At 28.9% G+C, this 16,910-nt stretch overlaps 1 protein-coding gene across 2 annotated transcripts; it reads left to right on the top strand.

The window, feature by feature from the left end:
- The first annotated feature begins 1,355 nt into the window (after positions 1-1,355).
- LOC113401164 (putative sodium-dependent multivitamin transporter) lies at positions 1,356-15,338 on the top strand. Of its 2 annotated transcripts, XR_003369120.2 has the most exons (11): positions 1,356-1,635; positions 7,919-8,041; positions 8,122-8,684; positions 8,752-8,848; positions 8,978-9,142; positions 9,480-9,637; positions 10,419-10,623; positions 11,672-11,866; positions 12,962-13,123; positions 14,066-14,139; positions 15,163-15,338. XR_003369120.2 is itself a non-coding variant. In XM_064215376.1 (10 exons), exons 2-10 carry the CDS (start codon positions 7,925-7,927, stop codon positions 15,193-15,195), a joined length of 1,695 nt encoding a protein of 564 aa, XP_064071446.1. In that variant the 5' UTR covers positions 1,356-1,635; positions 7,919-7,924; the 3' UTR covers positions 15,196-15,338. The 2 variants fall into 2 exon arrangements, 1 of the variants encoding a protein (XP_064071446.1); XM_064215376.1 differs by lacking the exon at positions 14,066-14,139.
- The last annotated feature ends 1,572 nt before the right edge of the window (positions 15,339-16,910 follow it).

The raw sequence follows: 16,910 nt of genomic DNA, 5'->3' as shown, positions 1-16,910 counted from the left end.
TCAGTACTTGCATGACGATATATTATAGTTTAAATTCAAATTTATAAAATAGCATTATAATTAATAATTATCGTAAGTCTGCAGTAAACCGGTATTCCTTTCAGCCTTAATCATTTCGTTTCTATTTTTTTTCTACTGTCCATGACTTCTTCGCTTGGCTTCAAGTTCACAAAGCTTCAAGGGTCCCGTTTTAAGGCGTTTCTGGGGGTCGAAACCTTGATTAACGCGTGACTATTCTATTCGATTTTCGACATTTAATCTAACTATACTGTCAAGTTTCGTGACATTTGTTCAACAACTCGTCGTTTTCTTTTGGACCAGATTTTTTTGGAGAATAATTAAAAAATTTACATATGCTCGTGAGATCTTTACTGTTTGTGCTATAATTGTTTCTTGATATGAAAATGTACCTACGCTGCATATGTTAATTAAATTAGCACATCTATGACATTTGGCCCCTTAAAAATGATACCTAGGAAGAAGATTTTCAGGAACCAATTTTAAGATGAGTATGTACCAAAATGAAACATTTCTTATTTTATCGCTGGAAAAACTAGTAAAATGAAACATCCCTGTTTCTCAACTACGCAAATGATATTTTATAATTATATAATAAGTAAATTTAAAAATATAATCAAAGAGCCTTGCAAAACTGCGTTGGCTTATGAGCTCCCGTTCATGTAATGCATACAGTATATAACAAGATGATGTCATTGCTTTGTACCTATTTTTTGAAAACCAATATATCATGGCTAATACATAATTATTAATAGACGTATAAGTGTATATACTTGATTGCAATATTTATATAGATTGACTGAAACTAATTTTAAACTTTGACTAAGTGTTGTCTGGATCGCTCAATAGATGTCACTGGTAGTTTTCTTTGATAGAGTTACTTAGAATTGAATACCAAAATGATTAATATTATATTAATTAAAACGAAATGTCAGGTTAAAACCTATATATTTAATCTATAAATTACTATAAAATATTATTATAAATCTTAACGACATAGAGTAAAAAATGTAGAGCTGTGCTAAGCGATCAAGCGCTCGTGACCTTTATTAACCATACTTAAAAAACCCCGCTTAAAATAAAAGTGTTTCATTGAAATAAACTTATATTTTTAAGGAAGATATCATTGTATCGATTTTTTTTCCGAGAATTATTGAGAACTTTAGTTATAATTTGACATATAATTTCAATGCAATGTGAGATTTCCTGCAGCGCTTTCAATGCTTAAAATGTCATAAAACCTGACGTTTCTCATATGATAGTCGCGCGATCAAAAACATAACCTTAAAGTATGAATTTTAATACTTATTGTAATTAAGCTAACTTCATTCTCATTCTGGTAGGTGATTTCGTAGGGATGAGACGTCATGTATATTTTGTATAATCATTTTATTAGATAAAACTAGTCGACGTAAATAAAAATATTTTCAGGTTTATCATTTAACCTTGATAAATTTTGGAATTTTATTATAAATATATTTGTAGCAATTATGTAGTTCTGGTGTTGTTAAATTATATACCTACTTACTATGTGGTGTCGAAGAATATGACTGAAAAATAAGAATTGTGAAAAATAATCAAATTGATTCTATAGTATTTTCATCTCAAATTATACTAGTAGGTAAGTACCTACATAACTTTTAATTACTTTATTATTCTGATATAACATTTAATTTATATTTTGGTTAAATGATGTCAAGTAAATATATTTATTTAAAACTAAGAACATTCGCATATTAAAAATAAAAGAAATACAGATGTGTATATAATATTTCTTATTCAAGTGTAATTATTAAAAATATTTTATTTTTAATAAATAGATTGAAATATTTAGTTTCTTACGGCAGGTAGGTTTGAACTCTTTTGACCTCAAAATAATGTTTAGGTATTACCAACACATCACCTGACATCGACGGATCACATTTATGCCGTTATATTAAAAAATGTTATTAATATTTTACAGATATAAAGGTAAAATATAAAATAACAATTTACTTAATTAAGTAAATTATTATTTTATATAATTTAATATAGGTTTTCTAAACAACATAAAATATAAATGATTACGTTGATATGTATTTACGAAAATATGAATTAAGTATTTTAATTATTACGATGCGGTCAATATGTTATCACACTACAATTGTAGTCTATTATATCAATTTTGTACTAATTTATTAACAACAATCTTATATTATTAGTTAGGGTGAGCGCGTTTCAAGTATTTCGGTCACAATGTATAATTTATGTCCTTTATACTCGTATATTCACTTTTGTTTACTAGAGCTCTTCGAAAACGTTGCGAAGAAACACATGCGATAACAATATGTTCGTAGAATTGTCGGTACTCCCAATCCGGATCCAAAGAAGTTGATTATTTCAACTATTTTTTTTTTAGTAGAAAAGTTCAGTTGAATTGCAGAGATAGCACTTGGATTCTGAATATTCCGATTCCGTGGATCATAACACTAATAATTAATTTACTGCAATTCAGAATTAAAAAAAAAAATATATACATGCGAGTATAACTTAAAATCTTTATAATGCATGTAGAGTAAAATAAACATATTATTTTTTTTTTATATTAAGTGGTAACGTGGTAATATATGGGTCATACAAATGAAAATCGTTATAAAAGATTACAGATTTTAAATGTATTCTTGTTTTGTCGTCTTGTTCGTTCGTTCGTCCCGACCGTCAAACGGTTATCAATTCGGCCCTACTTAAAATACTATAAGAGTTAAAATTGACGGGATTCGTCACTTGTATATTACCCAAAATATTGCACATATTTTGATTACAATGATCTATTATTAATATTTGTCAACTATATGAAAATTATAATTTTTAATATCGTCAATAATGTTTTTTCGATATGTAAATAGAATAGCAAAGTCTTATTTCAAATAAAAATTAAATAAATAAGTACTAATTATAATGGGCTAGATGTAATTTATACTAGGTATTATTTATGCAAATATATCAAATATAGAAAAATGATCATCAAATATATTATTTTAGATCAGGAGCTTTGTATTACACAATCATTTTCCTCAATGTTGATAAGATTATGTACATTTAACTACGGTTTATAAATATATACGTCCATTACAATTTAAAAAAAAAGATTTGTTTCTGATTGTAATCCAAGCCAAGCAATATATATAAACGACAATACAATAAGATCGCTATAATTGAAGAACACGTTATACACTCGTAATTACTTCTTTGTTTAATTATATTATTTAATAAGCATTCAGTTCATAGCAATATACAAAAATAACAATTACAAGACTTTCTGCAGTTTAAAATTGGAATTTAACTTTCACATACGACCTTTTGCACTAAAAATAGAAATATAGCTCTTATTCTAAATTATTCCTAACAATTAATTTTGAGCTGCAGAAAGTCTCGTAACTGTTATTTTTACTAATAACTTAACAATAATAGCATTGGTCTATTGGAACATAATATATAAGATCAGATAAAATTTATGGATATATTTAACACTACGTCAAAATTCTATACGTGAGTAGGGTCTATGATGGATGCCCTACAAAAATAATAACGTTTATAAAAACGAACGTGACTTAGTATGACAATAGTTCACTAAATACACGTCTTAATTGCGTATTAATGTTTATAAAGCTGACCCAGATTTTTTTCGTACAAAACGTAATATAGAATTTCTCTTCATATGTTGCAATGTTCTTCATACAGAGGACATTTGAGTTATTTAAAGTTTTTACAGTGTATTTTGTGTTCAGTTGCACATGGAAATATCGTTTAATAATGGATAGAGCAACATTTTTATATTATATATATTTTTATATTGTATAAATCAAATCGAAATATAACAAAATATATTTAATTTTAATTTTTCCAAATATTCATATTCCGAATAAATTTAATGAAAACTGTTAAAATAATTTTCTACAAAATTTTTTTAGCGAGCGTTATTTATAAACAATGATTTGACATTTGTAAGGATTGTTTAATAGACAAATCTGTTACTTCTTACATTCCTTTTGATTTTAAATACACGTAAAATATAAACAAATGTGATGAATAATACATAATGATTACTATTTTACTTTAAGTTCACGATAGTTTTATTCATGTTTATCCTTAAAGTTGTGTATAGTTTTAGTGGCAAAACCCGTAAGATACGTTGTACCTTAGTACAATTTGTAAATTTTCATTTTAATATGTATGAGATTTCAGACAAAGACTTAACACTGTCTTACCACCTCACTCAGGCCTCTCCGTCTGTAATAAAAATCACATTGCATCTCTGTCTATGCACGCCTTACACGGAAATCACCATATTTGTTGTCATAATTGCCTTGTGATAGTTTATAAGCTATATAAACTAGCACACAAAGCAAATTATCGTAGTGGGATTTTACAATTGATTGTTATAGTAGCAATTCGTCTTTGTATATTTAAAAAAACACACCATGGCCGATCTTACTGGACTGACTAAATAGTCGATACTATAATTAAATATTCTTGACACTTTTACAACATGCTTTACAGCAAAGGATTGTTGTTTAGTAGTAGATATTATGCCAATGTTATCCCTTGTAATTGGCCATTATTCTCACGGACATTAGTAAAAATTTCATAGGATATATTATATAGTGCATGAGTGGGCGAAAATATAATTTAAAGGAAATAATAGTCCGATGCGATGGTAGTCGGACTCGTGACCTAAAGTTTTATATGCATCCCTGATTAGTATCGTAGTGTAACCCAGAATTATCTCTATACACAAATAAAGTTGCATGCAAGTAAAAGTTACTTAATTATCTTGCCCTTATTTCTTTATAGGTAGGTTTAGGTCTAGTGGAATTAACATTTACAACTAGTTATGCCAATGTAATTAACTGACGTGGTATATTTTGACGAATAAAATGTGCAAAACATCGAGCAAAGTACGTCTTGCGTTTAATAATTATTGTTAATATTTTTTTATACGAAAGTTGTCTCATGTAAATTGCCATTTGACCTTTAAAAAATCCACAAAATCTGATAATACTATCGCGTACATGGGATGTTGAAGATTAACGATTCACTTGATGTGATAACTGAAGTGATTCAACATAATATATGTTGACGTTATTATTTCTTATTATCGTACTGCTTATAAGTTAAATCTTTAGTTGCTTACATCATTTTATTATCTGTTTCATGAATATTTGCTAAGAATAACTACGTCAATAGAAAACATTTAATAAATAAACGCTCTTAACGTGTCATTAGTAGCTTACTTCGTCTTTTGTATTTCAATATTTACAATTAAAAAAAATATAGTTACTAACTATTTATACAATTAATATAAATACTATTAAATAATATTGTAACTCATAAATCTTTTAAGTAAAACTATCACTTAAAAACACATATCACTAATAAAAGATTACTATTAAAACATTTTATATGTTGCAATCGATCTATTGATTCAGTGAATTTCGGAGCGTGTGTCTGTATGTCTTGAAAATATTTTTAATTAAAACGATTGAGACAATTGTGTCGAGATAATATAGCTTAATTGGTTTCTCTATTGCCGGAGCGTATTGCAAACCTTTTATAATAGTGGTTAGAATTTAGAACATATTCGTACAAAGGTTTGTTCCACTGATTTAGTTACAAGCTTAATATTATATATGCATATATTTCGTTCAATAATGAATGCGTCTTATTTTAGTGATGATAAATATATATACATTTAAAGTAGCGAACAGTTACACTTAAAAAAAATCTTAGGCTAACAATAATTAAGAGATTACTTGTTATTATTATATTTTTAGAGAAGTTTTGCGCTTGTATAATTTACAACTTTATTTCACGCTTGATATACTTTGTTTATGGAAACGTTATGTGTGACTGAAGTTTTAATAGATTTTTAATGAATAGCAGTTTTTAATTTTAGGGACGGTGTAATTTTAATAAAGATTATGTCGTTTATAAGAACAAAATATTTATTTATTGTATTTTAGTCAACCTAATTATAAATTATTCATCTCACTGACCGCGTTCTGGTACAATTATGGTTTTAAGTCATAATACATATATTTTTTGAATGAACGGCCTATCTATCCATATAATAATATGATGCGTTGTTACAAATTACTGCAAAACATATAAAAAAATTATTAATATTTATAAATCTTCTGGCAAAATTTTATGAAATTTATGTAATTTTTTTTTTAATGAAAAATAAGTTGTATGAAAGATGAATGCATTATGAAAAGTAACTAATTATTTTCAAATATTTTTTAAGCTAATTTAAAATATATACACATGAGTAGTGATAACCTAGTGTTTAAAAAAACTATATTAAATCGATTAGTACTCTTAGCGTCTCTGGAAAACAAACAAAGCTTGTTTATTAGTATTCTTGTAATATCAGTAAAATAAATTTTCAATGTGATCTATTGAATTATAATTATTTAACATACTTAAATTAATAACTTTATATCAATATTTGTGTGTAGTGATTTATAAACGAATGCTTTTAAGATGCAATAGTCTCGAAACTGTTTACTAATACAGCGGTGACCACACCGGTATTATCGAAATGGTACAATCAGGTTTATTGATACATGTTTGAAACGTTTATAATGCGAAGACACAGCGTCCTTTATGTTTGCTTAAATATCTCTTTCAAAGCAAATAAATATGAGATTCATAAGACTTTGGTATACATACAATAAAACTAATGTAATGATGGACACAGTAATGAATGTACGATCGCGCAAATCCTTCCCAGAAAAGCAAACCTGTTCGGCCCTACATTGGAACTCAGAAGACGGTGCATGTTATTTATTTAAAATTTTCAAACAGTATGAAATGACCTTTTTATTACGAAGTTATAAAAAGCAATTACAAAGGTCATTATGGTAATTTAATACGTATTAAAATATGTTATTATATAATACGTATTTATGTATAAAATTTGACAAAATATTGTATATCATCATGACTACTACTAGATTTCAGTGGTTCCCTATAATTTCAGCTTAGGTATATCTAATATAATATAAAAAAAAACAATTCTAAATAGAAGAAAATGGTATTTCTCCCAAAACTCTTAAAAGTAAAATGTTTCTGATCCGTATATAATTCATAAAAAATAATTACAAATCAAAATATTAAAGAACTCATTATTCAATACTACTGATTATAAGAAATTAGTTGAGTCTAACTTCAAAGAATAAACTATGAGATTCCGCAAACCTCAGTATAACACCGCCAGTATATTTAATATTCTGTAATAATATTTCGGAAGTAATATACTATTTTTATTGAATAAGTAGGTGGACGGGCTAATGGGCCACCTGATGGTAAGTGATCACCACCACCCGTAAACAGTGACGATCTTTGAAATAATAACATTCCTTACAACACACTAATGCGCCACCAACCTTGGGAGCTAACACGTTATGTCCCTTGTTCCTGTACCCTGGCTCACTCACCCGTCAAATCGGAACAGAACAATACTGAGTATTGCTGTATCAGTAGTAGAATATCTGATGAGTGGGTGGATCTACTCAGGCGGGCTTGCACAAAACCCTAGCACCATGTAAATTTCTTAAAAAAAATATACCCTAGTATTCAAATTAATAAAATCAGATGAATGAAACCATTCAATCATCGAACCAAAATATTTGAAATCAATTAAAATTAATATTTGAATGCCTAGCTTCGATAAATGTAAGTTTAATGTGAATAATAAATAACATCCACAAACAACAATCTCAGTATGTTATAGGAAGTTCGAAGATGTTTATATTTTATTTGTTAATTCAATAAGAAAAACAAATATTATCAATAAAATGTAACGTAACGCAGTTGTAGTATAATAAAAATTTCATATGAAAATAAATGATTGCAGGTAACCATGGCGCAGACAATATTTGGAGTATGGGACTACGTTATCATGACGGCTACCATGGTAGCTTCTGTCGCTATTGGTTTGTATTTCCGATTCAGTGGCGGAAAACAAAAAACCAATGACGTAAGTTATTCGCTTTAATCTTATTTATAGCACAATATTATTAATGAACTTCCGGCAATATCTTTTATTTTCCTTTCCAGGAATACCTGTTAGCAGATCGCAACATGTCGATATTCCCAGTAGCTGTGTCACTTATGGCTTCGTTCATGTCTGCAATTACATTATTAGGAGTATCTGCTGAAAATTACTACTACGGCATGCAATTCGTCGTCATTAATTTCTCATACGGCATCGCTACTCCTATAGCTTCTAAGTTATATTTACCAGTATTTTTTGGACTTCAAAAAACAAGTACTTACGAATATTTAGAGCTACGTTTCGGTCCACAAATAAGAATGTTGGCGTCATTAACTTATACTCTACAAATGATTTTGTATAATGGGATAGTTCTATATGCGCCCGCAATTGTTTTGGAATCAGTGACGGGACTTGATAGATTGGTATCTATTCTAGTAGTGGGATTAGCGTGTACATTTTATTCAACGCTAGGAGGAATGAAGGCTGTGCTATTCACTGATTTGCTACAATCGTTTCTAATGTTTGGTGCAGTGTTCAGTGTTGTTATATTTGCATCAATACAACTTGGTGGATTTGAACAAATTTTCATTATATCTTACGAAGGTGGCAGATTGGACTTCTCAAAGTAAGTAGCAATAGTTGGTAAAATTTGTGGTAATTGAATTACAAATCATTAATAAGTTTTCGTTTAGTTTCAGCGTAGACCCAACAGAAAGACATACATGGTTCTCTTTGATTATTGGTGGCTGCATTACATACCTTTCATTGTATGCTGTCAACCACACTCAGGTGACCTATATCTCATGATTATTCTTTGATAGAAACCTTAAATCAGAAGCAATCGTATTATGATATATATATGATCGTATTATATTTAATATAAATTAATAATGTAATTATATTTTATATCGAATATAGGTTCAACGTCTCCTCACAGTCAGCTCATTGCAACGATCACAGCAGTGTCTATGGTGGAGTTGGCCTGTTCTTTCTGTGCTTAGTATTATTACGTGTATCAGTGGATTGAGCATTTATGCTGTATATAAAGACTGTGATCCACTAACCAGCAAACACATTGGATCAGTAAGTATAAAATTCAATTAATATTTTTTTTCTATAAGTAATATATAATATTTTTTTTCCATGGACATTGCAATGTACAATAGCGTAGGTAAAGTGTGCCGTTGTGAAAATTTTATGTGTAATGTATACTTAATATATGAAATATGCCTTTTTATCTTCTACGAAGACTTATTATATAATCCTGCATTATGACGCACTTTGTGTGCATATTTCAAAGATAAAACAATAGTCAACAAAAATATCTTTTTATTTCTGTAATTATTTTTTTGTAGAATAAATTATCCTAATCAAAATTTTTAATGTCTACATTAATTTATATTCTACCTATTGTTTGCAGATTGATCAGCTTATGCCATATTATGTGGTAGACGCGATGCAGTCTGTACCAGGACTGGCTGGTTTGTTCGTGGCGGGAATATTCAGTGCGTCACTGTCCACTATATCCGCGGCCTGTAATGCACTAGCGGCGGTTACACTTACAGATTATGTAAGCAGGTAAAGTATATTATTTATTTTGTCCTTATTTGCGATAAATAATGTCATAATTAAAAAAAATGGAATTGCTAAAAAGTCTGGCAACACTTACGTTTTTTTTTTTTTTAAATCAATTTAATTTATAAGGAAAAGATTTGATAAATTGTTTCGAAAGCAATATGTTTATCAAATGTTGCGTAATTAAAGTATAAATGCTAATTATGCGACGAGAAAAAGAATGCCTAGAATGTAGTATATACAGTCATACAATGGTAATACATAATCTATATTAAAATATTTAAGATGTATAAATATCTTTAAAAAAATAAGACTCTTTAAGTATAGACATATCATTAAATTGTTATTATTGGATTAAATGCAATTATAAACTGTTGGCTCATAAGTTAAGATATAAATAAATAAAGCTTATAGATAGTTATTTATTTAGTCTCCTTTCCAAAATAACTTTTCTTTTTTAATGTTGCATGATGTTTGATCATGTTTAGTATCGAAATAATATTATTAGAGTTGCAGAAAAATAAAAATATTTGATTTATTATGTGGTATGTCTTTACATAGTTTTTTTAAAAAATATTTTTTAATTCTGAAATTAGCCATTACAATATAATAATATAGACAAAATATTATAAATAATAATTATTTATGAGTTTTACAGTAACTATTTTTAATTTTTATTTGTATATAATTTGGGCCATAATAACATTAATAAATCTTAAGTAAATATATTTATAAATTTAGTCTTATTATATATTATATCTAATTAAATTATTGTTTATTAAAGGTGGTTCAAAGTGAATCCTTCTTATATTCCCTGGCTAACTAAGTTAGCGGCGTGTGTTTTCGGACTCGTATTCCTTGCGCTGGCGTTCGTGGCCGAGCACTTAGGCGGGGTCTTGCAAGCTGCTCTAACGATATTCGGAGCCGTTGGTGGCCCTCTACTTGGTATATTCACTTTGGGAATGTTTACTACATATGCGAATGAACGGGTGAGTTGCGATTTTATTTATATTCTCATTCTGTGTCATTGTATTTGTATAATATATTGACATAGGTAATAAATAATAAGAAAAAAAAACAAAATTCGGTTATAACTAAATCGAGAGGAACGACAGTTTTAAAAAAGTGAGGCGGTTGTATTTTTAGAGGACCTATTTACTCATTTAAATAATAGAAAAAAAATACAGTCGATCTTTACCCTTTTTCAATTTAAACGTAACAAAATCGTAATTTGCGAAATGGAAGATTTAATGTATGTTCGTTTTTTTTTTTGAGAAAATCTCAAGAACTGTTCTATCCACCCGATGGTAAACAGTAGCCTACGATTATAGTGCAGTAAAAAATATAAGCTACTCCTTAGACCATTACTACGCCACCAACCACGCACCTTAGGATGCTCTTATGGCTAATAATTAAAAAGTTTTACAAATTTTTTACCGGTACAGCGAAAGCGAATTTTAATGTTTATTGGTAGAATAAATGACCAGCGAACGACACCTACCCTGACGATTGACACTGGGCCCCAATTCTACTAACAAATTGACAGTTTATTGCAATCGAATCGAAACAGATTCGTTGTCGTCCAGCCGTTTTCCTATTCTACAAACGTTTCCATCCAGAGTTTCGGTCAAACTTGAATCGGAATATAATCAGGATTGTTTTATTACCGTTATATGTTAGAATAGTTGGACCCAGCTTGGCTCAAAAACTTACAGCGTGTATGCAGATTAATTATTGACGATCTCCGCGGTCGAGTAGTGTGTACACCGGTTTTCATGGGTATGCCACTCCGAAGTCCCGGGTTCGATTCCCGGCCGAGTCGATGTAGAAAAAGTTCATTAGTTTTCTATGTTGTCTTGGGCCTGGGTGTTTGTTTTACAGTCGTTACTTCTGATTTTCCATAACACAAGTGCTTTAGCTGCTTACATTAGGATCAGAGTAATGTATGTGATGTTGTCCAATAATTAATTTATTTAAATTATTCATTTAATTATGATTACAGATGCTTTATGGCAAACAATTTTTTTGTTTTCGTAGGGTGTATCAGTTGCTCTTCTCAGCGGAATGGCAATAACTCTTTGGATAAGTTTCGGAGGTCCTCGTCCGTCCCCGGTTAAGTTGCCAGTCAGTGTAGAAGGCTGCCTTTTCAATGTTACACTACCTGATCCAGTTTCATCTCAACCGAGCGATTATTTCTACTTATACAGGATATCTTATATGTGGACAAGTCCGGTAAGTGAAGCGTATAAGTTTTCACTTTTTATTTAATTAACAACGCAATAAGCATTTCTCAAATAAAGTTTACCATGTGCCATAAAATATGAATATCATAGGTATCAAAACATTCAAATGGATTTATTTCTAAGGCAATAAAATTTTCTAGAAGATTAATAATAATTTTCGAAATGCCTTTTCGAACTCTTAAAAAAATTCATTAAAAAAAAATCCTTGATAAATTTTGTGGTAAAAAATGTATACTTCTATGACACAAAGTTTAAACATTTTACCTTGACCTCGTAATGAAAAAAATAATTATAGTTTGTTAATTTAAATATATGTATATATACTGAACTTTAAATATTCTATCATTAGGTAAGTCAGCTCTCTTCCGACACTAGCAGTTTGCCGGATATATACATGTCTCAGATTTGTTTTCGAAAAAAGTTCTCGTGGTGTTTTCTTCCGCATAGCTTTCAATTAGCGTGCCCTCATTTTATATTGTCACTAATTTACCACTTATACTTTACTCTTAGTTGCGCCCGCGACTTCGTGCGCGTTTATTTAACAAAAAAGTTTTGGTTTTAGCCTAAGTTACTCCTTATTACATCAGCTATCTGCCAGTGAAAGTACCTTTAAAATCGGACCAGTCATTCCAGAGATTAGCCCGTACAAACAGACAGACAAAAATTGAAAAAACAAGTTATTTTGGTATATGTACCGTATATACATATATAAATATATATGCATTTAGTTAAAAGCGGCTATTTTAATAAATTGAGTAAAATTTTAAACGCGTTGCTCAACTAAGAAATTCGTTTCGAAATAAGTGATAGCCATTAGTGTGGATATATATAAATATCCCATAATAAACAGCATCGTCCTTAAATTACAATATATTAAATAAAGGATCCAAAAAGAGACATACATGCTTGTTTGAGCACCAAATACGCAGGAATCATAAGATTCATTTTAATTAGACACGTTGTAGGCAATAGTAGCAAGCTTTTATGACATTATTTAGCATATCCATCAGTCTCAAGCATATTTTAAGCATCTAGCACAACTAGACTTGTAAAATTTGAATTAGACATAAACTAAAAATTTCAGATCGGGTTTGTTTGGGTGTTAGTTGTGGGATCAATTGTATCCCTTGCTTGGAAACAGCAGCAGCCGTGGCAGAAGGCGGGTCGCGATCACCCCGACCCCGCGCTCTTCACTCCCCCCCTCGCACGCAGACTGAGGGCGAGGAACGAAAAGTCCAGTGCGCAGGTACGATAAAAACTCGTTTGTATATCGCTTCATTTTTGCTTTTTGTTTGCATGTTTAGTTATAAATTTTTGGGTAAATAATGGAATTATAAACTTTCTTTTATATAACTGATTATACATTAGTAAGGGTTTGTAGCGTGTTTTTTATTGTAATGGGATGCTATCTGTACAGTTTAATACATTATAGATTGAAACAAGATTTTTTTTACTCAATTAAGATTATATAATTTATCTACGATATAACAGAGATATCTCGGTGAAGAAATAATGTCATAATATCTGTATATTTCTCTCTGTCAATGTTTTCAATTTTTAATACGGGGAGTTTAACCTTGAAATGTCTATAGCCAATTCCAACCACAGGAGGAGTAAGGACAATTAAATAACCTTCACATTGGATTGACACATCATTGGCGAGATCTCGAATAATCTATGGTATTATGGATTCGTGAAAAAATGCCATTTTGAATGTCGGCTGTTAACAGTTGTTAGGTAACAGAATTTCGGAAGTAAAATTAGAATGAATAGTAGTTGTATGGAATAGTATTTTATTATAAATAAATAATTGTTAATCAAGACCTTTTTGTAGTTCAAATATATTTATGAATATTATATATTATAAGTTATTAGCAATTAATATCAATGAATATGTAAATTTAAGCTTTGCTTCCTCCTCTATTGTAATAGGCATTAAGCAGTTTTGTTCAACGTAACAGCGTTATTACCTAAATTATTGGATTATAATAATTGAGGAAGAACTGATATTTATGACTGAATGTATATTCGAATATATTAATTTGAAAATATTAAAACAATCGCGATCAAAATTAGTTTCGATTTTCTTATTCAAATTAATCGTTGGATCTGTATTTCTTTTTTTTTCTCAGCGCTTCCATCATGCTTGTCATAAGTAGTTTTAGTTCATTAGACAGTTTTTTTCTAGATGGACACCATAATTCCACACTGAATGCACACGCTTCTTTATGGATTTTTTTATGCTTGCCAAAATTTTATAAGGTTGGTACTTTTTTCTTTCTATAAGGTCATTTCCAGATATCCTATTATTAAAATAATTATAATATTAATTAAGTACCTACCTGAGTAAATAAAAGGATTCTTATCCAAATATACTATTTTGTTAATAATAATAAAATATTAGTAAACGTATATATAATAATAATGGGATATCTAGTAAGACCTTATTTACTTTTTTTTTAAATTTTAAAGTCTGTGTTATTTTATGTTTTCATATAGAATATTGCAATATAATTGGACAAGAACTAATATCATGCGTATACATAAAAAATGGGAGTATTTTTTCCAACAAATTAATCAAAATTTATTTCGTCTGGTGTTTATTATTCCATTCTCATAATCAAATAAATCACTGCATGTATCTTGGTACTCGGTTATGGTGCACAACCGTTATAATATTTAAAGGGAATATTGCGATAGAGTTTAATTTTTGTATTAAATCCTTTTTTTGCTATCAGTCTAAATATCAATAAAAATCCAAAGCTAAAGAAGTAAAGATAAATTCGACCTTGAATTGACATTATATTATGATTGGTTGAGATCGTAATAATCTATGGTGGTTACCACAGATTATGTAGATTTAGATAGTTGAGTGTGCATCATCCTTAAGTCTAGTGCATCTCTACATACATAAAATAATAAAACGATTGTACACAATAACATTAAGAATTATAACGATGTTTAAATGTACATACTTTCGTCACATATTAATTACATTTTACATATTTATAATATTATCATATAATGTAACATTCTCCTCAAAATAGAGTGCCATTATATGTTGATCTATTCTGTCTTAAAGGTGCGCCAAAAGTTAATCAAAATCATGTAATTAGTATTTTTCGTGCATAGCATTGAATGCAAGACATTATGTAAGCAACAGTCTCACTCCTTCTAATGCACGCCAATAACTATTTATCGCTGAATTCTTTATGTAAAGTATCATTGTACAAGTGTAGGTATCATTCATTAAATAAAAACTCATATATAATTATTACATTTCAGTGCGAATTGCTGAAACAAGATTTACAACATTAATGTTCCTGATTATATTATTAAATTTAATTTATATTGAATATCATTGTATATTGTTATTGCATGGAATATGACGATCGAAATATTCGATGAAACTACTACTACAATCTTATTTAAAATTTTATTGTTTCTTTAATTATGTTAAAGTATTATTGATTTACTAGTATCTATGATATGTGGAATCCAGTGAATCATTAATTGTTACTGGTGTATGTTTTAATCTATGTTAAAAGATAACTTTGTATTATTCAGATAATATAAAACATCTTCGGCGGTCTACAAAATTACGGACTAAAATATATGGAAATAAATTGGGTATTCATATTGTCATCAATGGACTAATATGAAATGACGTAAATTTTGTAATAAAGCTATCACTTTGTCCGAAATTTGTTTCCAAAGTTCGTCAAACGATTTTTTCTATTGGAATTATCAATTATATTAAGGAATCGCTACAAAAGCGATCGTAGCGAATATTGCTATAATAAATAATTTATTGTATGGGCTATTTTAATGAACGAAAGTTTCATTTATGCATTTTTAATATATAAAATTGTCAATAACTATTGCTTGATTACAAATAAAACCTAACACAACATAATATGAGTATTTTATCACACAATCATCCAAAGTAAACGACGGCATTTGTTAGTTTTTATGTAATATAGATCTATAAAATTTTATAGTGTGTTTTGTAAAGGGATTTTATGACTTTTTTATAAGGATCAAAATGCTAATAGAAAAAAATATATCATTACAACACTGTTTAAAAAAAGGAATTAAAGAACACCAGATATTTTCAAAATAAACTGAACGTTTACGTTTGATTTACGTTTGCGTTGATGTCGCTAACTCTTATAACAAAATAAGGTTTGGTAAGTTTAACTAAAGCATTAAATATTATTTTATTTAGAAATACAGAACTTAATTATGTTATGTTTGATTATGAAACAGCATTCTGTAAATATACATTTAAATATATCATTTGAAACCAAATACAGAAAATTTTCAATAAAATACTTGTATATATCGAATCCGAGCGATGTTTCTATAATACACTAGTGTAGAACCAGCATGGTGAAATAAGATCCCATCCTTCGTTAGGAAGCCCGGCCGTGTGACATTTATAATATAAAAAAATATGTTTGAAGAATTTACCAAATGTAATTTAGAAATAAAAAAAGATATTTATATAGATTATATGGCATATTAGTACATGTATAAACTATATGATAAATATCGATATGCTTATGGTGACAAAAACACTAATACATTATGACAACATAAGTACTTAGATAACTTATGAGTTCGACTGTACTGTTCTAAAGGCGGCTCTTGACTGTGCTTTAGGTTTTCACTTAGCGATATCGCTTTGTTATGGTACGCTAAGTGTATTACCCCCATTATCTGTGTGACGTTCTTCACAATCATTGACATACTCATCTCCACTACTGTAAACGGTACGAATTTGAATTTGAAATATATTCATAGTGTCAGGCGTTCCCAGCTGTGGCTGCGTGCCCTATTCAGTCAGAAAATTGTTTTTTAAATATATTAAAACCGTAATAGATTATTATATTGGTATAAAAATAGGTATTGTAAAAATTATATTCATATTTTAATAACTTGTGATAGCACAATCTCTTCCAAAAATGCCTTAAATAGAACAAAATATATAGGGTTAATGTAAATTCCAATTTAGGATAGTATATAATAAA

The sequence above is a fragment of the Vanessa tameamea genome, chromosome 7, assembly GCF_037043105.1.
Source record: "Vanessa tameamea isolate UH-Manoa-2023 chromosome 7, ilVanTame1 primary haplotype, whole genome shotgun sequence".
NCBI classification, from domain to species: Eukaryota; Metazoa; Arthropoda; class Insecta; order Lepidoptera; family Nymphalidae; genus Vanessa; species Vanessa tameamea.
This window is presented reverse-complemented; position numbering and strand designations above follow the sequence as displayed.